This window comes from Canis lupus, chromosome 12 (genome assembly GCF_048164855.1).
Source record: "Canis lupus baileyi chromosome 12, mCanLup2.hap1, whole genome shotgun sequence".
NCBI classification, from domain to species: Eukaryota; Metazoa; Chordata; class Mammalia; order Carnivora; family Canidae; genus Canis; species Canis lupus.
Window position 1 is genome coordinate 56,840,428 of NC_132849.1, and position 27,843 is coordinate 56,868,270.

The 27,843-nt window shown below is 50.3% G+C and overlaps 1 protein-coding gene and 1 long non-coding RNA gene across 8 annotated transcripts in view; one reads left to right on the top strand and one right to left on the bottom strand.

Annotated features, from left to right (window-relative positions):
• The window catches only part of LPIN1 (lipin 1), a 131,503-nt gene that overhangs the window by 85,730 nt on the left and 17,930 nt on the right, over nucleotides 1-27,843 (bottom strand). For 2 of the 6 annotated variants that reach the window (XM_072771048.1, XM_072771051.1), the window contains exon 1: nucleotides 264-523. In XM_072771048.1, the coding sequence (XP_072627149.1) occupies nucleotides 264-299 (36 nt within the window). In that variant the 5' untranslated portion in view covers nucleotides 300-523. Of the gene's footprint in view, nucleotides 1-254; nucleotides 524-12,855; nucleotides 12,913-27,843 lie in introns of those variants that run through there. The other 4 variants (XM_072771047.1, XM_072771049.1, XM_072771046.1 and 1 more) reach the window with 3 other exon arrangements.
• On the top strand, nucleotides 11,490-27,478 carry LOC140601731 (uncharacterized). 2 transcript variants are annotated; one of them, XR_012004775.1, is made up of 3 exons: nucleotides 11,490-11,786; nucleotides 18,339-18,505; nucleotides 26,940-27,478. It is a non-coding gene; the product is annotated as an uncharacterized lncRNA (long non-coding RNA). The 2 variants fall into 2 exon arrangements; XR_012004774.1 differs by lacking the exon at nucleotides 26,940-27,478 and adding an exon at nucleotides 19,197-21,796 and having other exon boundaries at nucleotides 11,492-11,786.

The window sequence follows — 27,843 nt, forward strand, 5'->3', positions numbered from 1 at the left end:
CATGAGAAGGCAATCAATTACACTTAATAGACGAAGAGACCTCTTTAAAAGCCCAGAGCAGATCAACTAACAGAAGGTAGAATCGAAACTCCAAGAGCCTTGTTATAGGCTTTTGTGTTCCCAAATGTCAGTCACTGCTTCCATTCTCCAGTGAGTTCTATGCCTGAGAAGCCAGCATGGGGGCATTTTGACATTTAACCTGGGGAAGCAGTTAAAAATCTCATTGTGCTCCACCCTCCCTGCCTGCCATTTACCTTACTTACTGGAGGAAAGCCTGGTCTCTCCCATTTAGAGGGCATATTCCATTAACTTCTCATGGGAAACCCCGCTCACGGGAGCTTTGGCCTGCTGGTCAACCTTCCTTATTTTCCTGGTTGTCTAGCTCTCAGCTGGCTTGGCCACCACTTACTGGTGGTCATTAGAATAGGCATGGCTGGCTCCCTCCTGGTCTTGTCCTTCTCTCTTCTTCCTCTTGATCTTACCCCTCAGCACCCCCATCCCTCCCATTTTCTCTCCTTCCCCATCACCCTTTCCTCTGCAGGGGCTCCAAGAAAAGCTCATTGTTGGGTGGTGGCAGCATTGTGATGACTCCACTGGACTTGTGATGTCAGCACTTGGTGGGGCCCCAGAGAGATAAGACCTATGAACAAAACTAAGTAAGGCTGCTGCATGGGGCTATTTTGAGCCCAACCCTGGATTTAGAGCAGAGCCTGGTCCACAGTGGGGCCAACAGTAAGCTTGGAGAACAGCATGACCAAATCCCTTCACGAAATCATATTTTGCCTTGCCGATTTCTGAATTCACAACAGGCTGGCTGGTGGGGACTTTTAATTCAGAAAGCTTCCCTCTGACAAACTGAGGAAATGTTGAGGGAGGAAACTGACTGACCCATTTTTTACCAAGCATGGAAATTTGGTAATAGAACTGCATCTATTATTAAGAGATTTCTGTAATAGATGCTATTGCCAAAAGCAACAATTCCAAGAAATTTAAGGCTACATATGAACTCTAAGCCAGATGAAGCCTAAGTCACAGGGGGAAATGATAAATAATTACAAGATACAATTGCTGAATTATTGTCCAATCAACTAAAAATAGCTTTAAACTGGTGATAAAAATGGAAGATTATTCTAGGGTCTAAATGGAATCCTTTAAAATAAGACAGTTACTCCTGCACAAGCATATAAAGTCTTTGCTCAGGGGGCACCTGGGGGCTCAGTCGGTTGAGTGTCTGACTCTTGGTTTCATCTCAAATCATGATCTCAGGGTCATGAGATTGAGCCCCAAGTTGGGCTCCATGGTCAGTGGGGAATCTGCTTGAGATTCTCTCCCTCTCCCTCCTCTTTGCCCCTCCCCCTGCTCATGCTCATGCATGCCCTCCCTCTCTCTCTCTCTCTCAAATAATAAATAAAATCTTTTTTAAAAAGTAGTCTTTTCTCAGATGTGACCCTGGAAGCCCAAGATTAGAGTGGGCTTCTCTTCTCACAAATAGTTTTGGGGGATGGTGAGAATGCTTACTACCAAATGCTACACATCAGAGTAGAAGGTAAAGTTTGAAAATATCCATTCATGAACCTTAGGCCACCTCATTCTTTGGGAAAAACAAGAATTGGAGCCAGCCCTCAATCTTCCAGACACGTGAAATGTGCTTAATGCTTATCTCTTCCACATCTTTGGACAGGGCTTTTGAATCCCAATGGACACTTGACGGGATGAGCACTAAGTGCTATACTATATGTTGGCAAATTGAACTCCAATTAAAAAAAAATAAAAATAAAAATAAAATTGAATCCCAATGGATAAGGCACATTTGAAAAACAAGTTCTTATAAGGAAGAGAATTTTTTTTTCTTTCGTCTCTAGCTCATGGTGCCTTGGATAGATTTGTGGTTACTGCAGAGTCCTAAAATGAATGCTCTAATGTCAAAAGGCTGGGTGGTAGGTTCTAGTAACTGCCTGGGATTTGTGCATTGCTTTGTTGACTTGTCATTATGCAACGCATCACCGTTCAGTAAATCACGCAAATGTAGCATGTTCAGCTGTCCCGGATAAGAGAATGCAATTGGAAGCAGCAGTACCTAACATATCTGCAAATCCTTTCAACTAACTACTAGTCTTTTCTATCATTTTATTTTATTTTACTAGTTTTTTTCTATAGTTTCTCCAGATCTTGTCAACCCTTCCTTAGGAAAATTTGGGGACTAAAAAATATTCACTTGCTTCTAAAATTGTGATTCTCATCTTCAAATGTATACACCAGTGTGCAATATGCTACAGAGATCGGAAGGGGTGTTCCTGAAGCCAGCATGTTCAACGGGCCAGGAGATCCAGTTTATGTAACAATTACCAGCCTCCATAGAATAAGTCATAGCTTTGCATTTTCCCAACCCTGTGATATCAGACTGTGTGTCTATATGTCTGTTAGCCTGAAACAAAGGAAGTAATTGTTTCTAGTCTTCTCTGCAGGTCAGACCATGCCTGCAAAATCGCATCCAGTGCTGGCCATCAGAACCGAGGGCCAATAAGGATGGCAGCAAGCCCATTGGGAAGAGGACGATCCAGCATGAAAGGAAAGGCCAAACCACTCTCCAAGTGCTTAATCATAACCAAAGCTGTGTAACCTGCAGAAAAGCCCAGCGTGGGGAGTGGGACATGGCAAAATGGTGACTTAATATTAAGAGCTGACCTGTAAGAACACGATTATATTTGTCTGTAGATTCCAGAGAATCTGTGATGGTAATGAAAAGGACCTAGGGAGACAGGTCAGACCCCATGCAGACAACCTACATTGTGTCTGGAGCCCGGGAGCTCCCAGTGGGACCCCCAGCCAGAAAGGGGCCATGGAAGATTTTCCAAACATGAAACTGCACTAGAATCCCCACTGCTTCTCCCAGCCCTGACTCCATCAATTAGTCCTCTCCTTCTCCCTGTCTTCCAGAGGAACTGCTGCATCTTTCACAAGACTAATGTGAGAATTCAAGGTTAGCAAAAAAACAAAAACAAAAAAACCCACAAGACACTAATTCAAGGGGATACATGCACCCCTAGATTTATAGCAGCATTCTTTACAATAGCCAAATTATAGAAGCAGCCAAGTGTCCACGGATAGACAAATGGATAAAGAAGATGGGGTGTATAGACAATAGAATATTACTCGTCCATAAGAAAGATGGAAATCTTACCATTTGCAACAACATGGATGGATCTAGAGAGTATAGTGCTAAGCAAAAAAAGTCAATCAGAGAAAGACAAATGTCATATGATTTCATCCATATGTGGAATTTAAGAAACAAATGAGCAAAGGAAGAAAAAAGAGAGGGACAAACCAAGAAACAAACTCGAAACTATAGAGAACAAACTGATGGTGGCCAGAGGGGAGGTGGAGGGATGGGGGACGTTGGTGATAGGGATGAAGGAGCGCATTTGTCGTGATGAGCACTGAGTAAGGTAGAGAATTGCTGAATCACTTTTTTTTTTTTGCTGAATCACTATATTGTACACCTGAAGCTAACATCACACTGTACGTTAACTACACTGAAATTAAAATTTAAAACTTCATTAAAAAAATAAAGACACTTGCATCTTAGTGAAAAAATAAAAGAATTCTGGCTTCTGCTTCCCGGTACCCCACCAGAGCAACTCAGAGGAATAGCAGTCTGCGTGGAGATGGGAACACCACCCTCGGGTTCTGCTGCACCTGCACTGAAGCCAGCTGTGCTCTCCCCTCCACCCACCCGCCAAGACACACACTCCCCTCAGAAGATGACCTGGGTGCATAGGAACAGAGAAGGCCACTGAGTCTTCTGCCCCAGGAGGAGAAAAAAGACAAGAGAACTCTGTCTAAAGGGATCCTGCAAGGGGTGCCTGGGTGGCTCAACTGGTTAAGCATCTGACTCTTGATTTTAGCTCAGGTCATGATCGCAGGGTCGTGAGATTAAGCCCCATGCTGGGTGTGGAGCCTGCCTGAGATTCTCTCTCTCTCTCTCCCTCCCCCTCTTGCTGCCTGTTCCTCCACCTCTCTCTCAAAAACTAAATAAAATGAAGGGATTCTGGTCTCAGAAGAGTTTCAGATCTGCCCCTGAGCCAGTTCCCAGGTTCTATCTGTAAGGTAATCCAAGTACCCAGAGAGAAAGTGGCTGCTACCCCTGATCGCCACACTAAAGTTGACCTGGGCCTCAGCCAAACTCTGTCTTTTCCTCCTAGAACAGTGAGGATATTAAAAAAAAAAAAATCCCATAGGTCTTTCTGGAATCTGGGGAGTCCTGGGTATGCCACTTATGAGACCCCCTGCATGTCACCTCAAGACCTCAGTCTCCACAATGGAAAGCAAGGAAGTGGGGACAGAGGATCATCAGCTCTGACCTGTCTGTGATGTGACCTTGTGGGTTCAGACAATCTTGCGTCACCATCCTTGCCAAACACACACAGGCGTCACTGTCAATCTGGGGTCCGTGGCACCCCTGGGCAACTCTAATCATTTCAAAGGATACTTGAGATAGTTTCAAAAGAAGGAATTGATGTGAATTCACTTTAATTTTAAAATAGATAACATCCTACCCAATACTTTCTACTCCCCTGGGAGTGTGTGAGCGAAGGTTTGGACATCACTAACCCAATTACAGGAAGTTCTGAGCTTCTTGAATTTCAAATGGGAGGGAGGGAGGGAGACAAGGGGTGAGGGTGGGCAGACAAGGATCTATCCCTGTGCCAACACCCTGCAGTGTTGTCACACCCTGATTTGCAACACTGAACCTATGGCAGTGTGATCTGGCTCAGACAATGCTCCACGGGGCAATGGGGTGCTGGGGAGACCTGCAGACAGACAGATGGCTAGAGAACATCAGAATAAGGGAACATCACCCTAATATACCTGCGTGTACACACACGCACACACACGCTTCTCCAGCAACAGCCTCAAACATCCTACTACACATCAGGTGTCATCACTGTTCTGGCCCCACTATTTCCCCATGCAGTCTAAGTTCAAGCGATGCTGCATCGTTTCCACTTCCTTAAGCTTGTCCTGTTCCCTTCTACCACAGGGCCTTTGGGCATGCTCTTCCCTCTACATGGAATCCTATCCCCTCTTTGTCTGATAACCTTCCATTCTTTCTTCAACCTTAGTTCAACCATCACTAACCTCCCCAACTATATCAATTCTCCCTGCTAGACATTCTTACGAGGCTACGTATCTTTTACTTGAAGTATTTATTACAAAGTTTTCCACTTGTGTGTGCAACTATTATAAAATCTCTCTTCAGCAGACGGACTCTGCAGGAAGGAAAAGACCATTTCTGTTCAAGTATCTAGCACAGTGCCGGGCACATAGTCGTTGCTCAATATATATTTTTAAATGAACGCTTAAATGTCATATCGTGAATCGTAATGCTTGGTTGCGAAAATATATTCATCATAGTAAACATGATAAAAACTAGTTATAATAAAAATATAATCATCCTAATAAAAAGAAATGAACTAAGTATGTACTAATGTTAAAAATGCCAGTGCCCTTATCAAAAATTAAGCAGGAGGGAAGTCACAAAGAAGGTACTCATGCAACAAGCCATTTCTGAATGCTTACTATGTGCAAGGTACAATGGGGGAGGGGAGTAAGCCTCTTTTAAAAAGGCTGGGGGGTTCCTGGGTGACTCAGTCGGTTAGGCATCCCACTCTCGATTTCGGCTCAGGTCATGATCTCAGGGTTATGGGATTGAGGCCTGCATCAGGCTCCACTCTCAGTACAAAGTGTGCTTCTCCCTCTCCCTCTGCTGATCCCCCTGCTTGTGCTCTCTCTCTCACACACACATAAATAAATAAAGTATTTTAAAAAAAAATAGGGAGGGCAGCCCAGGTGGCTCAGCGGTTTAGCGCCACCTTTGGTCTGGGACGTGATCCTGGAGACCCGGGATCGAGTCCCATGTCGGGTTCCCTGCATGGAGCCTGCTTCTCCTTCTGCTCCCCCCCCATGAATAAATAAATAAAATCTTAAAATAAAATAAAATATCTTTAAAAAAGACAATAGGGAGGTAAACCATTAATATATGCCTCTATTCTCAAAGAGGTCAAGATCTAGTAGAAATACAGTGTCTCCAACAAGAAAAAACAAGTACACAAAATTCAGAACAAGATACCCACTGGAGAGGGAAAACAGATTGGTAAAACAGGAGATTGTGAATAGACCCTAAAATGAAACGTTCATATGATGTTTCTATTCACAAATGATAAAGGGGTCTTGGGACAGCTCTATGAAACCTAAGAATTCACTGAACAGAAAATGACCATTCTCACTAAGACTCTAATTAAATATATTATAGTTGTATCCGGTTGTGCTGGTACCTGCCACTCATCCAGGCTGGACAAGTATTGCAGAGTGGGGTTGTCATGGCTCCTGAAAAAAAAATTAAAAAAAATAAAAAGCAATCGGCTATAAGAGACAGCACAGCGCATTTCTAGATGGGAACGTGGTGAATGTCACGGGACACTTGCAGAATAGCCCCATTAACAGTTCTGGACAAGGAAGGAAGCTCCTAGGGTGGGGACGGCTGGCAGAGCAGAACCGACAAATAGGCATTTATTTTCCCTTTCCTTCCAGATACCTCATGAAATTTCAAGGAAACTTCAGGACTTAATAACTCACAATGAGGAAAACAGGAAGGGGCATCTTCCGTGGGAAAGCTATGTAATCAAATTTGGAAGTCAAGAAAGGGAAAGGTGGCCTAAAGAAAGGACGTGACGTGTCTCAAGCTGCCTCCAGGACACCTGCAAAGGGGACAGCAGCTGAGGAAGGGGCCCCCAGCCCAGCAGAACCTCCAACAGGTGCTGGAGCCAGAACCACACGGTGCCCCTGGGTCCTGCCCTGCAAACCTGGCCCTTTATACCAGAGCAACTGGAAGCCGTTAGTGCTTCCAGTCAACTTTCCTATTCGCTCCGTGCTAAAGAAAAACAGACAACCATCAACCACCAGACATTTGAGGAAACCCTGAACCGTGGAAGAGAAAGAATGATAAACAGACAGCAGGGGCTGGGGGGATCTCAACTCCCGAACATGTTTAAAAATGATGAAGAGAATAGAACAGAGACGAATAAGAAGAAACCCCCAAACCAGAACCTCAGATCTGGGATGATAGTTCATTCATAAGACAAGCAAACCCACTTGATGGGATGATCACTGGGTGTTATACTATATGCTAGCAAATTGAATTTAAACTTTAAAAAATGTAAAGAAGAAGAAGAAGAAGAAGAAGAAGAAGAAGAAGAAGACGACGACAAGCAAACCAAAGTGTTGTGAAAGAGAAAAAAATTGAAGAACAAAAAGGAACTTTTAAAAATAAAAATGCAATAGCCAGAAGTAATCATGACAAGAAAAAAGAAATAGAAGATGAAATTAATGAAAGAGCATAAGCCTGAGAGGCGGGCGGCACGAGATAGAAGACAGGAGACCTAAAGAAGGTTCTTCTCAAGGTCCCTTTCCCTGTCATCTGCTTAAACATCTCATCTGCTGACGTGTTCGATGACAAGCGCATCGCCCTCCAGGAAACCAGGTTCTAAGCACAACACATGACAAGACACATGTGCCTTCCACTGGGAGGCACATCAGTGCGAAGTTTCTGGACACAGAAGACTTATAGAAGATTCTAAATGCTTCTGGGCAGAAAATAATAATGAGAAAAGTTCACCCAGGAAGGAGCCCAGGTCAGACTGGCACGTGGGTAACATCAGCTACTAGAAGTCAGCGCACTGATGCGCTCACGATTCTGTGGCACATTAATACCAGCCTCAAATTCAAATTCCAAACAAACTACCAAATGGAAAGCCAGATTGAAAAGAAGATCAAGGGGCAGCCCGGGTGCCCAGCGGTTTAGGGCCGCCTTCAGCCCAGGGCCTGATCCTGGAGTCCCAGGATCGAGTCCCGCATCAGGCTCCCTGCATGGAGCCTGCTTCTCCCTCTGCCTGTGTCTCTGCCTCCCTCTCTCTCTGTGTCTCTCATGAATAAATAAATAAAATCTTAAAAAAAAAAAAAAAAGAAGACCAAGACATGCAAGGATCCAAAGACTTATCTTCTCTCTCCCCTTTCTGGGAGGCTGCATGAAAACGATCTCCACTGGGGCATGTGGGTGGCTCAGCAGTTGAGCATCTGCCTTTGGCCCAGAGTGTGATCCTGGGGTCCTGGGATCGAGTCCTGCATACGGCTCCCCACAGGAAGTCTGCTTCTCCCTCTGCCTACGTCTCTGCATCTGTCTCTCATGAATAAATAAATAAAATCTTAAAGAAAAAAAAAACCTTCAGTTTTCGCTTTCTTTTAAACAGTAAATTGAAAAAGAAAGCAAGAATCTGGGTAGCAGTGGATCTCGTGAGGGTCCCCCAATGTCACAGCTCTGATGCAGGACTTAAGAGCCAGCGGAGGAGGGAGGTCTCCTGAGGAGAGGAGGGGAAAAGCGGACCCACACAGCTGAGAGTCTGGGAAGTCAGGCCACATGCTAAAGGTACAAAATGCAAGGAATAAATGACAAGAATTTGAAACTGCTCAACAGAGACCCTTCTTATGGAGGCAGCACTTCATCGTGCTTAGGAACAAAGTCTCTGGAGCTAGAGGTGTGGGTTCAAATCCTAACCCTGGCCCTTGTGTGACTTTGGGCAAGTGGCTCAGCCTCTCGGCCACAACATCTCTCAAACAGAGACAAAAATAGGACCAAACTATACAGCTGCTGGGAAGAGCTGAATGAGTGCCTATGAATAATGCTTTTAGCCAAGAACCTGCCACGTAACAAACCACCACAGAAAGGTTTGTTAAATAAATAAGAAAGCCAGTGAGCTATCTGAAAGTCATAGGCATCCAGAGAAGACAGATCCCAATTAAAGCAAGTTAGTGTTTTAAAATATGTTTATTTTTTAAAATATGTTTAAAACAGTTTAAGATATGTTTTAAGGGGTTTAAAATATTCAAAATAAAATATATTTATATAAATTTAAAATTGAAATTTCAAATTTAAATACTTTTTAAGTACATGTTAAATGTACTTTTTAAAGCATACATTAAGTATATATATATATATATATATATATATATATATATATATAATTTAGATTTTGTTTATTTATTCATGAGAGACTCAGGGAGAGAGAGCCAGAGACACAGGCAGAGGGAGAAGCAGGCTCCCTGATGGGACTCAATCCCAGGACCCCAGGATCACAACCTGAGCCGAAGGCAGACACTCAACCTCTGAGCCACCCAGGCGTCCCTAAATATATTTTTAAGTAAATAAGGGCTTAAAAATAATGAATGTGAGGGTTTCCAAGTGGCAGACTAAGGGAAAGGCTTAAGGACTGTATGTGGGGGAGGTGGAGGGATGGGGGCAGAGAGTGGGAAGCACACATTTCTTCCCGAGGAAAGGCCCCCAGGAAAAACACCTCCCCCAGGAAGAACAACGGGGGGGGGGGGGAGGGACTCCATATATAAGAAAAGGCAGAGTCTGAATACAGAATAAACTAAAACAGGGTGAGATCATACATAAACGGCAGAGTACGAGAAAGGAGAATGCACTTGCCCCTGCTGCTCTGTGCAAACAAGCACATTTTGCTCCATCAGAGTGGAAGTCCCAGGAGGACGTGCAGAGGGACGGGGAAATAGCAGGTCCAGGACACTGTGGCTGCATCCGTGGCCCGTATTTCCTAGCTGATTTTCTAGAAACCAGGCACGTGGAGCGCTTTGATGACATTTTTCAAAACTAAATTTAAATCGAAACAGAATCACTTCCCTCCCACCCACCCACCCCTCTGCCAAGAAATGCTCCCTCCACGGAGACTACATTTTAAATCCAGTCCTTTTGCAACTCAAAGATGGCAAGGAAGGCAAAGTTTAGGTTTGAAAACCTAAAGCGACAAGTTTCAAGTAACTGGACCAGAATAACCCAGGATTCTTAGACTCGCTGCTCTTACAAGAAAGGCTGTAACCAGAGCCAAGAGGAGGCATTTGCAAGCACACGCTGTTCATCCCAAACACACAGGAAAGATGTGCAGGCTTAATGTAACAAGCGGCTCTACACACTCCCTCTCCTCTCCTCGCCCAGCAAGATGGGTTAAGGGGTTTGGATGAACGTTTCCTTGCTCGACTGTCCCTCCAGAATCTGCGTGTGTGTGTGTGTGTGTGTGTGTGTCAGACGTCCCTCGGGTCCATGAAAAATCAGTCACCGGCTTCTCTGTACTAATGAGCCCCTATAACCCCATGGTGGCACACTACACAGAGCGTTGTCACTGTGCCCCTTGTATTCGGCTACCTCTTCTTTAAAAAAAAAAAAAAAAAAGATTTTTATTTATTCATGAGAGACACACACAGAGAGAGAGAGAGAGAGAGGCAGAGACACAGGCAGAGGGAGAAGCAGGCTCCATGCAGGGAGCCCGATATAGGACTCGATCCCAGGACTCCAGGATCACACCCTGGGCCGAAGGCAGGTGCTAAACTGCTGAGCCACCCAGGGATCCCCTCGGCTACCTCTTCTAATGACTGGAGAGGCCTTGAAGGAAAGGACTGACCATGACACGCTCGTCACTGATTCCGGGGTACCCAGCACATCTGCACAGCACCCAGGACGGAGACAGAGAGCCCCCTCCTGCCCTTGGAGACGGCAGCCATGCAAAGTTCAGGACTTGCAGCCCAGACCTTGCCCCCACCTGCCGGCCACCTCCAGACGGTCCACAAGCACCTCACACTCAACCAGGCCAACCATGAACTGCTAACTGGTCTCCCTGCCTCCCAGCCCACCCCCGACTGGCCTCTGACGGGGCATCGCCTGCTTTAGGACCTTCCAGGCCACCGGCCCCCGTTCCCATTACCTGTACAGTCAAGTCCCAGGTCCTCAGGAAGGCAGACACGGCCCGCCATCGGCACCCCCGCTTCCCGCTCCCCCGTTCTCTCCCGCTGCTCCCCGGCCCTACCACGGCAGCTCACGGCGCTGCCTCCCACCCCCGAGCCTGCCGACGGACGGCTCTCTCAAGACTCTGCAGAGACTCGCTGTGTCCTGGTGGCCGTTTTTCCTGAATTGCTTCTAAACTCTCCACCCACCTGAGCTGAGTTACAGGCCCCGCTCTTCTGCCGCACGATGCCTCGTGCTAAAAGGCAAGCCCCTTAGTTCCCGATTGCATGAGCTCCCCACGTGCACACGTGGCGCTGAAGCTCAGAGAAGCAAGCAGCAAGCGTGCTCGATGACACACGTCCTCTAAGTGGCGGAGCTGAGGGTCCAGGGCCAGGATTTGTCCTCCTAATTCAGTTCTCCTGGAGTTTGTCACTTTGGTCGAGACTTTGTCACGTCACCCTCGAGACAGAAGCTTCCTACTTGGCACCTCCTGTCCGCTGCTTCTGATCGTGTTGCGGGATGAGCCGGGTGAAGGGCAGCACAGGGCCTGTGGGAGAGGCCCGGCAGATCGCCCCCCTCCGCCTCCCCTCTTGTGCACCGTAGCCGCGGGGATGGGGCCAGAGGCTGGGGCTGGGAACCCGGTGGGCTAGGGAATGGGGACTTGGCGCCGGGAAGCAGCCTGTGCCTGCCTGCCTGCAAGCCCACCCGCAGGAGGGGAGGCTCACTTACGGGGCCTTCCTGCCTCTGCTCTGCTCCCTGGAGGATGGCTCCCCTCACTCCGGGCTCAACTGCCACCAACTGCCCGCTGGTCAGGATTCCTGGCCTCTGATTGGGCCCCATCCCTGTCAATCCCCTGGGAAACCGAGTCCCTGGGCCAAGGCCTCCCTCCGCTACCTTCTTCATTCATTCAATTGGAGCCTGTGGATTCATCTCCCAGGTGGGTGAGAGACTCTCCCCCTGGCCCGCACCACGGGGCCTCCTAAGTCCCCTGCAAATCCTCCCGTTCCACATTCCATTCCTGAGTCCCTCTCCAGACTGGGAGCTCTCAGAGAGCGGGGACATGCTCCTCTTGCTCTGTCTCCCCAAGGCGTAGGACAGGCCGCAAGGGACAGATGAGTGTCCAGGCTTCATCTCTCCTCCCCTGGATCATTCCAAAAGCCTCTTCTTGGGCCTCGCCACCCCCTAACTTATCCCTAAGTCCATCCTCCGCAGGAAAAGAGCTCAGGTTTAAGGCGCATGCGGGTATACAGCAGGTGGTGTGATGTCCAGCTCGAGGGCAAGGTGAGGGCAGCGTGAGGCAGGAACTGGAGATGCAGGTGGGGGCCGCCAGCCGAGCGTGGCTGCAGAATTCCCCTCCCCAGCAGTGAAGGCTCCCGAGGCCAGATCCAGGAGAAGCCCAGAAGCCGGGTCAGGCAGGGGGTGCAGGATGGCATGGACCCTCACATTGCCAGACATGCAGTCTCGGGGGAACCCAAAGGAAGCGTCCGTGGACAGCAAAGCACTAAATACGGTCCCGGGGACAATCTGCAAGGCCTGGCCTAAGGCTTGGGGACCACAGGGAACCGTGGGATGAAGGCCGGAGGACAGGGAACCAGAGGGTGCAGGAGAAGCAGAATGTGCAGAAGTGCCTTGAGGGGCTTGGGGCAGCTACATGGGACCGCACCCACCGTAAGGACTTAAGGACATAAGGACAGTCCACCGAGGGTGACCAACAAACGGCTCAGATAACAAGACGAGCCTTTCCCTGTGGGCACTAGGGAGCCATGGAAGCCTTTTAATCAGGGAGGCGACAAAATCATTTCTGGGCCTGGGGGAGGATAGATCCAGGGAGATGAGGTTAGATATTAGCCAAAATGTTCTTAGCTTCATCCCGGGCTTCTGGAACCCTAAGAAGGAGCTGTAGGCCATCTGCAAGCATCGGGGGAACAGCGGGGTCCAGAGCAGCACACGACAGTTTGTCAGAGCATTTGCTCCGTCAATGGCACATTCACAGCAACTTCACTCACGTTGATGTTCGAGGGCCACACATTTCTGATCCAGCCAGGGTCTCTCATCATTGGAATCTGAAAAAGAAAAACATGGGAAATTGATGAGCGGAAATGTTCTGGAAATAGTGGTCATGATTGCACAACCCTGTGCCTAGGCTAACACCTGCTGGACTGTATCCTCGAACACGGTGAAGTTTAGGGCATGTATTTACATCTCAGTGAAAGGAAAGTAAGTAAGAAGAAGACGTGGTGGGGATTCCTGGGTGGCTCAGTGGTTGAGCATCTGCCTTGGGCTCAGGGTGTGATCCCGGAGTCCCAGGATCAAGTCCTGCATCGGGCTCCCTGCATGGAGCCTGCTTCTCCCTCTGTCTGTGTCTCTGCCTCTCTCTGTGTGTCTCTCATGAATAAATAAATAAAATCTTTTAAAAAGAAGATGTGGTGAGTTTTCTCCAAGCGTGTTTACAGAGAGTGTGAGGTCTGGGTCACATGGGGCACATTATGGGGTCATAAATGTCTCCCCCCAGCTGCACTGTCTCCACCTCTCCTCCTTCCCAAAGCACACGTGGGGTGACATAGAGAAACACTGGGACTTGGAGTCAGAAGTCATGCGTTCCCGGTGCTGCTCCCAGTTTCTTAACTGTGGCTGCACAAGGCTTGTTTTCTCAGCTGTGAAATGGGTGTAACAGCAAGCCCAGAGCTGATGGGCGAGCAGTGAGCACTGCTGGAGTCCATTCGGGCTAGCACATAAACCAGCTGGTGAGATCGCTGGTGTGACACTACCCGGGCAAGGGGGGCCTGTGGGGGCTGCTGTGTCTACAGGCGCCCGGGTCAGGTCCCCAGAGTGCCTCTCCCACGCAGGTGTAGCCCAGCCTGTCTAAGGGACCTGTTGAATTTTTGTAGGCCTCAAATTCATCTTACATTATACCCCAAAATATATGTGGCCTGGGTTCAGCTACGGCAGCCCAGAATCAACAACCTTTGAAGCCCCTTATACCTTGTTGCCTTGTCCTGTCGCCCCCTCGCCCTGTCACCCTACCTGCTACCCATCAGGCACGTGTTTTCCAGCCCGTGTCGGTCATTGTTGATAGTTAACTGTGTTACTTTATGTCACTGTTAATATACTGAGTTTCCCTCAGGGGTCCTGTACTTAGTAGGCAGTGGAAATGCAGAGATGAGAAGATGTAAATCCTGTCCCGGAGTCACTCGCAATCTAGCAGGGGTCAGGCAGAAAGACGGGTAGAAAAGTGTGTCGTGGCCATGGCTGCCATCAAGACATGGGTTCCCTGGGTGCACAGGAGGGAGCCAACGGGTGTCCTGCAGAGAACACAAGGAACTCTGTGCCATCTGCAGAAGGTGACGTCTGAGCTGCTTCTGAAGGGTAAGTGGGGCTCTCAGAGAAGAAGGGGCAAAGGCCTTTCCAAACGGAGAAGACAGCGTGTTCAAAGAAACAAAGGCATCACCTGTATGTTTAGAGAACAGCACAGAGGGCCCTGTGTCGGGAACACTGGGAGGGAGTGTTGGCGGGGCCATGGGCAGGATGTGGGTAAAGTGGGGCCATGTTCGTTTTTAGAAAAATGTCCTCCCCGAGCAAGACCTTTTAGGAGGCCACATGTAAGCAGACAGGAGGGGAACTGCTACGGTCGTTTCAGCGAAGAGGCCCGAGGCCCTGGTCTGGGCTGCAGAACTCAGGGACTCCAGAGAACACAGTCTGAGAACCATCGCTGGGCATGATGGGAAGTACAGAGGAGTGGAATGAGCAGCCCCATGTTTTCAGGATCATTCCGACGTCTGGTATTAGAGGCAAAGGAGTGAATTCAAAGCTTTTCCAGCCAAGTATGGCCAGGGGAGAGCCAAGGTGGGAACAGCGGAGGGCCGAAGAGGAGGGGGTGGCTGAGGGTACCTCCTAGCAGTGGGTGATTTGGACTGGCTGGGTGGGCAGAGAGGGAGCTTTTGAGGATGATTGAGTCTGTGGCCTGGGGGACTCGGTAAAGGATGGCATCCTTAACTGGATGAGGAAAACCAGGAGGATAAATTCTGAGAGGACTCTTCTAGAGTCCTGGAACCACATCTGGAATAAGGAGAGAGTTCCCTAGGACAGGCCCCGGAAAGCGGGCAGATGTGAGTCAAGGGATCCCACCCAAGTCTGAAACTGTGTTGAAAGTGGGGCCAGAAGTTGGGGTTCTTCATCCATAAACTGCTTGGCATGGCCATTAATTCAGTCCTGGACACAACCACATGATGCATTTGAAACATTTCTGAGAATCCAGTTACCGCTCCCATTTGAGCTCCCGCAGAATATTACAGCATGCTATGAAAAAAAAAAATCATGCAGCTTGAATGGAGCTGTTCTAGATCATCCAACTCAAATTCCTCCTGGGGCACGCGCACTCGCTGGGTACAATGGTTGTACTCATTTCACACTCACGAGGCGGGCTAGGAAGGCCGCAGCAGTTTAAATCTACAATGCTTGCATTTGATCCCCATGACAAACAAAGTTTCAAATCAAATACCAAACGTATGTTTTCCTGCCAGGGGAACTCTGAACCCTCCAAGAGTTTGGTTTGATTTCAGAGATTAAATATGAACAACACAAGAACACTCAAAATGGCAAACTTGTGAACTACAATGACAATTTCTCTCAAAGATGAGAAGAAAATTATCTCATTCCACCCCACAACTATTTGTCCATTGGCATCCAAAATTCTTAACATGGAATTTGAAGCGCAGCCTTCGGAGCCTGTTTACCAACCAGCAAGTGGTCACGGTGGACGCCAAAAACGACATTGGGGTTTGAACCCCAGGCCTTCCGCTAAGAGCTGTGTGGCCCTCACACAGAATTCTATCTTTGCAAACCTCAGTATTCTCATCTGTAAAGAGAGGAGAATGATAAAATAGTTGCCCCAGAGCTGACCTAAGAATCAAGAGAGAATCCGCACCAAACAAGAATGCTCCTCACGAATACTAGTTGCTACTCGTGGGTGATGATCATTCGGTTGAGACCCGGTCTCAGGAATGAGTGAGCGTCTTCTGAATGGCCAGCTTGCTTTTACCTTATTTATGCTGTGACCCGCTCGGGTCATTTACGTCTGAGTTGCAGATCCAACCTTTCTGCTCCCCCTCTGCTGGGTGATAGGACTCCAGGAAATGCATGTTTGTGCTGGTCGTGTTTGTGGTTCTATTTTCCATCTCTACTTCTTTTTTATTTTCTCCTTTTATTCCTCATTTAACTTAAATGTATACGGCCGTGGACTGAATGTGCATGTCCTCACCACATTCAGACGTGATGCCCTGATACCCCATCCCACAGCCATTGGGGGTGGGACTTTGGGAGGTGATGAGGTCATGAAAGCCTTCGTGAAGCGGTTAGTGCCTTCTAAGAAGAGATAAGAGAGATGTCTCTGCCGTGTGAGCACTCATCAGGAACACGGCTGTCTACAAGCCAAGAAGAGGGCTCCCAACAAGACCCGGCCACACTGGAACCCAAATCCTGAACATCCAGCCTCCAGAGCTTGGAAGCAATGCCTGTTGTTTAAGGCACCCAACCTATAGTATTTTTGTTATTGCAGCCTGAGCTGATGGACCAAGATCCTGTTCTGTTTCGAACCATCTCTTGTCCATGGTTATATACAATAAAGTATACACAGACTGACAGATAAATAGGTAGACAAAGAGATATAGAGGAATGGGGACATGCTCGGCGAATGAACATAGTAAATGTGATTGGATGAACAGACAGAAGATAAGTAGACCCCTTCCTACTGTCTTTTCATTTGATGCTGGATTGTTTCGTTTGCCACTTGACCACATGGATCGGTACGGAGTAAAGAGCACTTGAAATAGAACCACAAAGACTAATCGTGGTCTTGTTGGGGCCTTGCCACTTAGAAGCAGAATTGTACGGGAAGTTTCCTCTTCTAAAGAACCGACATGGGGGCGCCTGGGTGGCTCAGTCTGTTGAGCATCCAACTCTTGGTTTTGGCTCAGGTGGTGATCTCAGATCAGGAGATCGAGCCCTGCATCAGGCTCCGCGCTCAGCTTGGAGTCTGCTTCAGATTCTCTGTCTCCCTCTTCCTCTCCTTCTCCCTCCAGCTCACACGCTCTTTCTCTCTCAAATAAGTAAATAAATAGTGAGACGACACGGCATCACATCCCTTGGGGATGCTATGAGAGTCTACTGAAAGGCGCACTTGAAGGTGACCAGCCACACTATGTACTGTAAGGCTGAATTTGAATCTCAGTTGCGTCTTTATGAAGATCAAGACCCAGGTGGCAATCCCTCTGTGTTCCTCACAGGGCCTGGCTCACGGCTCCAACCCAGCCCACCACTTGCTGGGGCTTCCCCCTGTGGGACCTGGGTCCAAATTCCCCTTCAGCTCTGTGGTCTCCTGAGCTCTTGCTGCATTTTCACTGATGGACATACATTTGGACAGTAGGTTCCCACAGGCATGGAAAGGGAGACAGAAATGCTTCCAGATTAGCAGGCAGAAAGTCCACAGCAATAGTCCAGGACGTTCCCAGTTTACAAATGGGGCATGCTGAAGGCCATTTGTCAACTTATTTTGGAGTAGAGAATAATATTCTCACACTGCAACATTTCTATCCAAGCAAGCTCTCTCTCCCAGGAAAGGGAAGACAGAGGAATCCACAGTGCACCTTATAGTGGAGTCTTCAGAGCCCTGAGATCCATGTACAAAGCCTACTTTTATGGGAAAATTCATTCAAGCTCCACCTGAAGTTTCCAGGAGCACACAGGACCTGTCCGGGATGTGATGTAAAGACCATCGTTCCAGGGCTTGGGCAATTCTGGCTTTAGTTCTGTTTCTCCCCTGCAGGGGGAGGTCAGGGAGGCTTGGGCCAGATACTTCCCTTTCCTGGGTCTCAATTTTTCCAGCAGTCAAAAGATGGGAGCTGCACTAGGTGAGTCCTACACAATTTTTTTAATCTCCCAAATCCTGTAAGGCTACACGTGTGTGCGCCCCTACATCATGATTCCAATGACAAAATCCCCTTGCTTTGCTCTGTCAATATGACTTGAGGTGAAAGAAGATAGTAAGGGGTGGTTTGTTCTGGTTGAGGGAGGGGCTGCACAGATGGGGTGAAGTAGATGACGTTACAGGTCGGGGCTGAAATTAGACCAGGTCAGGCCCTAACCTGGACCCTACCCCGAGAGCTCCTTAGACCCCCCAGGAATGGTAAGAGCATCTGCAGTCAAGGGAATTGGATCTAAGTCCTGGAAACAATATTTAATAAGGCCTGATGTGGAGTAGATCACTTCATGTCCTAGAAATTCCTTTGCTTCAATTACAAAGTGAGGGAAATGATACTTCTTCCACCTTCACAGCTAGCAAGGGCTCTCTGACCCACTCTCGGAGCTCATGGGATGATGCTGGACCCACCAGGATAATCCAGGATAATCCCCCTATTTTAAGGTCAGTAATGGGTAACCTTAATTCCATCGGCAACCTTAATTCTTTTTCTCCATGTAATTAATATATTCACAGGTTCCAAGGATTGGGACATGGATATCTTTGAGGCACCACCATTCTGACTGGCACAGCCTCTTAATGGGATCGCCCACATCGCCATCTGCTATCCTGCGGTTCACTCTCCGTGCCACAGCCAGGCTCATCTTCTTGACAATCTGAGTGTGCGGCTGAAAACCATTCAAGTAAATATATAATATGTATGCAATGTTTGAAACCCTTCCCTAACGGGGTGAACAAAGTTCCCACCCACCTGTCCAGTCTCGTCTGCCACTTGCTCCCTGTGATCTCTCTGATCCAGTCACGCTGGCCTTTTAATCCCTCGTATTCAACCTACTGCTTCCAGCCACAGGGCCTTTGCACTCTGCCTGAGACACATCTCAGCTGCTTAGCTACTACTCATTGCCAGACCAAACCACGGCCAAGTGTCACCTCCTCAGAGAGGCGGTCCCTGGCCTCCTCAACTTGATCACATCATAACTGCACCCCCTCAGCACCCTCATCACTCCTCCACAGCATTCAACGCAGATTGCATAGTTATGTTTGTCTGCCTAACTGTTCAGCTAATGCCAGCATCCTCCATAGGGACAGTGCCCATTGTCCTGGTCATTGTAACCCCAGCAATGGCAGCTATTCAACAAATACTTGCTGAATGGAAGAATAAAAGCAAGATTTTCTCCATAGACACACGAGGACCCTGGAGCTCAGGAGGTTGAGGGACTTAGCCGAGGTCGCAGAGCTAGCAATCTGGGGTATGTGAGCTGGGATGTGACCCAGGTTTGGCTGACTTCAGAGCCAGGGCATCACTCCACCTGCATTTCAGGCTACTGGTGTGGAAGGGGGCTTTGCACCGTCTGATTTTTGTGCTCCTTCTAGGAGAAAGAGGAAGGCAGCATTGATCTCTGCAGCTCTCTGGTGGCTCCATGTCTTAGACCTTTGTCTGACCAACGTGGTGGCCAGTCACCACCAAAGGGAAGCTCTCACCTGGCACGTCCTCCCAGCCACGTGTGCGAGAGCTGAGCTCCCCTAGGCCTCACCATTGACCAGCGGTGGTTGTCCTGTCCCAGGGCCCAGTGCTTACCCAGACATGTGACACGTAAGTGCACCTGTCTCTGCAGGGTGATCAGCCCATGGGGGCCAAGGCAGAGGAAATCGAATGGATTATAGGCCTGCAATGGGGAATCGGGGGTTGGAGGAGGACCCAGGACTGTGGGATCCCAGCTGTGTGACCATCCTTCCATCAGCCTCAGGATCGCCATGTGGTACAATGAAGGGGCTGGAGTGGACAGAGTCCGTCCCCTCCTGCTCTGACATTCTGTGTTCCCTGGGTGCCCACAGTATCGTCTGTGACTCCAGACTTTGAGCCCACCCGGAACAGTGTCCTGAAAAAGGGACCTGATTTAACTTCTCAGATAGAAATCCCTCCCCATGAAGAAGTGGCCCCAGCACAGGCTCTTCTCCAGGCCTCGCCTTCTATCACAGCCACTGGAAAGACAAGCAAGAGGCGGCCCTCACCACTGCCCCTGCCTCGGGCCCAGATGCACCCCCCAGGAGTGTGCTCTGGAAGGAAGGTTCAGGCCGCACACGGGAGGTGTGGGCTGCGTGCGTGCTTGTTCACGTGTGCATTCGATCGCAGATGGCCTGAGAGTCTTGCTGCCCCCAATCCCCACACACAGGCGGAGTCTAAGAGCCCGGCCCTCCCCTCTGGGCTGGCCTAGGTGTCTTGGGTGCTCAATAAGAGGCAGGATGGGTGTCAGCTTGCAACCCCAGAGGCCAGGTCATAAGAAGCCTTTCTGTGCCCCTGTCAACCTCCTGCAATGCTCTTTCTGGGGGATGCAGCTGCCACATAAAAGGTTAGGTGCCCCTCCCCCCTGCCCCGAGATGCTGGGGCCCAGAGGCTCTGCGCTACCGCTCGGCCAGCAGTCCCCCTGGGCCGGGCCTTCCAGCCATGCGAGGGAAGCAGCCACCATCACCCTTCCCGACCAGGCCACACACCAGCCCTGCTCCACTCAGTAGGAGAGGAGGAGTCAAAGAAACATCCAACTGAGCCCTGCCCTAGTCCCGACCCAGGAAATCATGAGATCTAATGAAGGAGCTGCGTTAAGCCATTGGGCCTGGAGGCAATTTGGTTTGGAGAAATACGCAGCCAGACAGGCACGTGCCTTGTGGGCCAGGGGGCTGGCCTTGCATTTCCTTGCGTGTTCCTGTCCAAAACTGCGTCTGTGTGTCTGTGGTGAGCGAGGGACGGGGCCCACTTTTGCAAGCACATCAATGTGTTTGCTTGTGTCTACACAGTTTGTGTTTCTGTGTGTTTTGATGTGTGGCTGTGGGTGTGCGTGGGTGTGCGTGTGTCAATGGCAAAATAATGAAGTGGACTCCTCCGCGTGAAATCTCTAATCCCACTGTTGAAGTGCCTCCTTGCTTGTTTATGAAAAGAACCCACATGGACCGTAAACGTATGCACACGTGTATGCGTCCATACAGGGATAGAATTGATTGGAAAAACAAGAATGGAGCCTTTAATTAGAGGATTCTAATGGGAAATTTAATTTAACTTAATTTAGTTTAATTTAATTTAATTTAATTTAATATAGGCAATCACTGAGCCCCCAATGTTTGCCGGGCACTATGCCAGGGGTTAGGAATCTGGAAAAGAGGAAGACCTACTACAACGTTCTGGGCAGCATCAGGAGCACAGGAAAGACCCTGTGCAGGGTCAGTCCCACGTCAGACCCCGGGGTTCTCAGGGTAATCACACAAGGCTCTTCGAGCCCCGCAAGCCCTGGCCCCCGTGCCTGGAAGATTGGTCACCCTGAGTCTGTGAGTGGGCAGCTCAGGGCCACGCCATCCCCCAAGCAGGGCAGCAGCAGCCCCCAAGGGCTTCTCAGGGGACGGTAGTGAGTGTTGTGCAAAACCAGCTCCATGGTGGGGAGATAGATTTGGGAACATTAGAGAAAACAGAGATACTCTTTTCCTTCATAGCTTCTCAGCACCCTTAGGACATCACCATACATTGCCAGTCTCCAAGAGGGAATATAGAATGTAGCATTTCCCCAAACCATATAATCCTGAAACCCCCTTTGCACTGAACAAATGGTGGTTTTTGTAAGTCAGGTAACTTATTTTGGAGAAATGATGCTACAGAAATTAATAGGTGTTGTGTCCAACCCTGGGGGTCATTCATCCAGCCTTCCCAAATCCACCACCACCACCACCACCCACCCCATCCAGTGGAGGTTATGGTAGCAGCTTCAAGAAACCCAAGTCTGAATGGGGAGACTCTTGGGAGGAGTGGGGGGGTGGCTGCGGGCATAAAATAAACAGCAAAACAGGAGTGAATGTTTCTGAACTGAGGTGAGAGCTAGGGAGGATGACCCAGCCCCCCTGCTAGCCCCCAGCACACTCCTCACACAGTTCTTCCTGCAGAGACCCCTGGGCACACGCTAGGGCTCCCCTCCCCTCCCCTCTGAGCTAGGCCAGACCAAGTAAGCCAAGGCCTGTTTTTCTCTTACTTGGTATATTAACTATGTCTTTTACGCTCTGTATTTTGATGCTTTAATATTGAGGGCCTTGCTGACCATGGAGAACCCAGGCTAGAAACTAGTGTCACTCCAGGCCCTCCCCAGGCTAGAAACCAGTGTCACCTCTCTGCATCACAGAACTCTTATGAAAAAGAAATGTCAGCAATATTTACTTATTTTCCTAAGAATACAAAACCCTTGGGGGCACCTGCGTGGCTCAGTCTGTTAAGTGTCTGACTGTTGGTGTTGGCTCAGGTCATAGTCTCAGGGTGGTGGCGGGATTGAGCCCCATGACCTGACCCAGCTCCACACTCAGCAGGGAGTCTGCTTGAGATCCTCTCCTGCACCCTCTCCCTCCACCTCCACCCCCCCCCCCCACTAACATGTGCAGGGACTCGCACTCTCTCCCTCAAATAAATAAATAAATAAATAAATAAATAAATAAATAAATCTTAAAAAGAAAAAAGGAATGAAAACCGATTCCTAGTTCCAGTTGAAATCCAGCTTTCCATGATTGGCTTCTTCGAGTCCCAGAGTCTGATAATATTGATGAGAAGGCCTTTCCTAGGCAAACCGACCAATCTAGAGCCTGTAACTCAATCACCTCCTTGATGGGGTACTCACTGACTCCGAGGCTAGTCACCTGCCCTGATCCCCGCAGGGCCAGGTACCAGAGCACCAGGAGCAGCCCTAAGCCCCAGAGCCTGCGGGAATCATTCACACTCTCCTGTCCATCCCTTCCCCATGGAAACCACTATAAAGGCTCCTGCCCACGTCTCTCTCCTTGTTCCTTCTGCTTCTTGACCGAGCTAGTGCTTCCACGCATGGCCCTGTGTGGGGCATGTCATCCCTCCTGTGTCTAGGGGTCTGGGAGTCTGCCTTCATGACAGTCATTTCCAGGTCTATGTGGCCTACCATTCCCGAGTAAAAAAACTCTTGGGTACCCTTAAAACATTTGTCCCCCTGGTGCTGCAAGACCAGAAGGCGAAACTCAGCAGAAATAGCTCTGATGACATCGGGGCATTGACATGCCCGGTGGGGGGGCGGGTTACGCAAAGTGGTTAAGGAACAGCTTCAGCACAGTCCCTGATGTAACCAAACAGACACAGTGGCCCTGGATGTACCAGCGAGCGGCAAGTAGCTTTTTATCAGGGGATTAGAGTATAGACTCTAGAGTCTGACAGGCTTGAGCTCCAATCCTAGACCCATCACAAACTAAATGTGTGGCCTTGATCTACTCATTTGTTTTATCTAATCATTTAGCTCTTATGTGTGTGCTTCCAACTTTTCAACTGCCAAATGGGGATCAGAATATATTGTAATGATGAAATATGGATGAATATGGATTGTAATGATGAAATATGGCTGAAGTTAAGTCACTTAGCACAGAAACCGTTATGCAGATGCAATCAATTAATGCCCTATTTTATTATCATTATTATTATTGCTGCTGCTACTGCATATAACTAAGTGGTACAACGAAAGGTACGACGTGGTTACTCATCCTTATTGACAGACGGTCCATTGTGTTGCCACCTGGGCCAGGTGTTGTGGACAAACTTGAACGTAGAGAAACCAGTGAGGACGGGATTAGTCAAGTCCAGTCATACGTTAATTAGGCACCTGCTACATGCCCGCCCTGTGCTAAGTACTGAGTTCATCCCTGGAGCAATCACGAAGATGACTACGATCTGATCGTTGAGTTATTCATAGGCGAGCAGGAAAAACAGGTGCAGGAACGAATCTGAATAATCCAACCTAACGTGTGCCGGGGGAGCCCCGAGAGGAAGGTCTCCCAGGGAGGGATGAGGCAGGGGTGGCCGGGAGGGTCATCGCAGATGAGCCGGGTGCTGATGATCAAGCAGGAGTTCGCCCAACGAGGGAGGGTGTGGGAAGTGCAAGCAGAGGCGCAAACACCAAGGACACGCACATTACGGCCTCGTTGTGAGCCAGCGAGGGGACTAGAGCACAGAGGGAGCCAAGGAAGAGCAAGGACTCTGGAATTCAGGAAGAGGAGCCGAGGGCTGACACGGAAGGAATCAGGGTGTCGTTGAGGTGTTTTGGCCTCGAGTGACCGTGTGAGACCCGTGGTGGGGAGGCTGGGAGTGTGTAGAGGCTCTGGGAGCGGGGAGTCTGCCCTTAGGGACAGCCATCTCCGGGGTGCGTGCCCACCTGGCGCTGAGAGCTGCGCTGGGGCAAGCACGCAGGTCCCTGGAAGCCTCACCACCTCCCCGTGAACTTCACCAGCATCAACCAAGAAATGAAGAAGCCGAGGCCCCAACCAGCTTCATAAGACCTGCCCGAGGTCACACACGGCGCAAGTGGCCAAGGTGTGAATGAACCCAAGTCTGCCCAACCCCAGAGCCTCTGCTGTTCCCGCTCTACCGGGCGCCTCCAGAGGGACAGGGAGCCCCATAAGGGGCCAGGCCAGAGACAGCACACGATGGGACAGAGGTCAGCAGGAGAGCCTAGGAAGGCCACGCAAGCAGGGAGGGGCCCCCGGGGACACTGCGCCACCTGCCCCCGTTGGGAGGTTGGTCCGGCCTCAAGGGGCCTCCGAATGCAGCGCTGTGTTTCAGCCCTTGGGTGGATGCTGGGGACCACACATGGGGGAGAACACACTGAGCCACGGGTGACTGTGAACTCTGGACACCAAGCCCCCAGGCCCCAAGTCACACCTGACACATGGGGACCATTAGCAGCTACACTTAGAGGGACTTCAGTCTGGGCCTGAAGGTGACGGCCGGGGTCCAACGTGCAGCTTCCTCGGGGAGGAGGAAGAGGGCCTCGGGCACGTGGCTGACGCTCCAAAAGTGGCAGCTCACATGCGGCACTTAGAGTCCGAAGTTTCATGACAAAGCTCTGTTCCCAAAGTGTGCAAAGCCTTGACCGTGTCCGGAATGAAAGAAGGATCCTAATAGACAAAGTGCCTCTGAGAAGAGCAGTGGCCTTGGCGCCGCAGAGCACCGAGCGGCTCCCAGCAGCAGGAGGAGGGGAGCCTTGCACGACGAGCGGAGCTCTGAGCCCCCGCAGCGGCCCCGGACCGGGTGGGTTTTCCTGCAGAGGCAGCCACGGCAACACCAGGAAATCGCTGCCGCCCGAGGCCTCCGGTCCACGCGACAGTGTCCTCACGTTTCTGAGAAGAGGCGGGTGCCCGGGAGCCAGTCACAGCGGCCCTGCTCTGGGAGGGGCTTTTAAATAAAGAAGTGAGGAGCCCCTGACGTCGAGGACGTCCAGTCCCTTCTACGAAAGCATCTGGTCTCCCGAGAGCAGCAGAGGGGCCGGGCCCCCGGCCAGCTGGACAGTGGCAGCAAACAAGAGGCAGCGGCATCAGAGGACGCGGCGTGCCCCCACCCCTCCAGCTGACCTGGCCGCAGCCAGCCACGTCCCTAGGGGCCAGGGCCACGGGCGGGGGGGGCGGGCACGAGAGGGACAAGTTGTCCGTTGTTTGGAAGAAAATGACCCCGTGGTCCGTGCTGAGCACGGTGACCCCTGTGACTGCCGCTGGCCTGCCCGCGGCCGGCAGGGACAGCAGCGAAGCCCGGGGCCCCTGGGGATCCAGCCACGGCCCAGGCCAGCCTGGGGCCCGCTCCTGGCCTGGCGAGCGGCCGGGTCACCAGAGGCCGTCGCCGCCCGGCCAGCCAGCGCCCACAGCCAGCGAGGCTGACCTAATTAGGTGGGAGGCAGGTTCTCACCCACCGAGGCGGCCAACCAAACCCCTCTCTCCTCACCCCACCCCTGAGCGGTGGCCTTTCCTTGTCCCCAGGCCTCAGCAGGCCAGGGAGGAGGCGGCGGGTGGCCGAGGTCCAGGGAACCCGGCCTGCCAGCCCCGGGAAGGCAGGGTGAGCTCCTGGGCCGCGAGACACAGGCTCGGCCAGGCTGCAGGCCGTCCCAGGCCAGGGCGGTCGGGGGGTGCTCCTGCCTGCCCCCCGCCTTAGCCACCAGCCTGCAGGGGCTGCTGCTGCCCCCGCCTGCCGGGGACACAGGGCTCAGGGCTGCTGCAAACCCGTGAGCTGGGTGAGCCTTCTGGAAGAGGCAGGAGGCTGGGCATGCTGACCTGGAGAACCCCGGGGAAGCATGCACGGCGCGGCACGGGGAGCACATATGAGTTCAGCTGGGAAAGCGAGTCAGGGTCCTGGAGGCCGCCCCGGGAACGCAGCCACAGGGCTGGAGGGGGCCACCAGAGCAGCTCCTCTGGAGGCCCGTGACCCGATGCAGGGCCACTCTGGGTGTTGTGGATAAAGCTGGAAGTCGGGCTTGGCTCTCCTTCTCCCTCCTTTGGCCCCATGGCGTCTATGCAGCCTGCCTTCCCGGCTCGGGGCACACAGCGCAGCAGCTGGCCTCTCGGTGCATCACCCATTTCCCAGCTCTACCGGACCAATCCAATCATCAACAAAACGCTCCGGCTTTGTTTTGTTTGTTGGTTGCATAGGCAAGGCCTTCTCGGGAGCTGATCCCCCGCCAGCTCCTGCCAGTCTGTTTGCCTTTCTAGCCATCTCCTCTAAAGAGTCATCGCTCCATTTCATTTCTTCGATTCCACTCTTCTTGTTCTTGCTCTTGAACCCACTCAGTCAGGTGGCCACTGCACTGGAACTGTCCCCAACAATGTCACCGACAGCGTCCATGTTGCCCGATCCAGTATGAAAGCCTCGGCCCCCAATCTTGCTTTTGGCCTATCAACAACACTGACACAATCTCCCAGTCGCTCTTTCTTGATGTACTTTCTTGCCCTGGCTTCCAGGACACAAGACTCTCTTGGTTTCTATTCTTCTCCACCTAAGGTGAGTCCTTGGTGATCTATCCAGTCTCGCGGCTTTAAATACCCTCCATCGGCTCATGAATCCCAAACATATACTCCTCTGTGTATGATTCCTCTCCCAACTCCAGATTCACATACCCCACGGCCTACCTGACATCTCCATCTATGATATCTGGCAGGTGTCTCAAACTTAGCAGGTCCGAACCTCAGCTGACCGACGCCCTGCAGGGTCCTATCTCTTCTTCCTCAGTCTGTGGTAACTATACCCTTCCAGGCACGCACACCAGAAACCCCAGAGCAAACTTTGTCCTTCTCTCACACCAACGTCTAATTCCTCAGGAAATCCTGATGGCTCTGTCTTCAAGACATGTCCAGAATCTGGCCACTTATCACCATCTCCCCGGCTCTCACCCCCTTCTCTGTCGTCTGGTTGACTGCAATGACCTCCCGCCTGGACTCCCTGCTTCTTGTCTGACAAGGTACTCTTCACACTGCAAAGAGGTCAGAAAACATCACTGCTTGGCCCACACCTTGCAAGGGCTCAAGGTATGAGCCAAAGTCCTCACCATGGTCTGCAAAGTCCTACATGTTCCCCACAGACCCTTAGCTTCATTCAACCCCTGCTACCCTCCCCGACACTCATTCCAGCCAGTATGCATCCCAAGTCTCTAGCCAGTAGCTGCTGCATCATAGGCTCTCAATAAATATTGAGCAACTGCATGGAATGAACTACAGCCTCATAATTGCCTTTCACCTTGGTTTTAGGATCCTTAATTTATGGGCAGGAACATCAAACAATGAAACTACATGGTGTCACAGATGATGATGAGCTGTCACGGAAATTCACAGAGGTGGGGAAAATGACTGGAAACTGATACATAGCACTTTTCAACTACAATAATCTGTTGTGGTTGTTTTATTTTTTTTATCAGTGAATAAGGTAGTAGGGATGCAGGTCTTCATTATAGTAATCTCCATAACTTTTGTATATATAAAAGATTTCATATTTTTTAAAAATTCAGTAGAGGACAGCCCGGGTTGCTCAGTGGTTTGGCGCCGCCTTCAGCCTGGGGCCTGATCCTGGAGACCTGGGATCGAGTCCCATATCGGGCTCCCTGCGCGGAGCCTGTTTCTCCCTCTGCCTTGTGTCTCTGCCTCTCTCTCTCTCTTATGAGTGAATAAATAAAATCTTTAAAAAAAATCAATAGATATTTAAAAAATTAGCCATTCCTATTATGTGTCC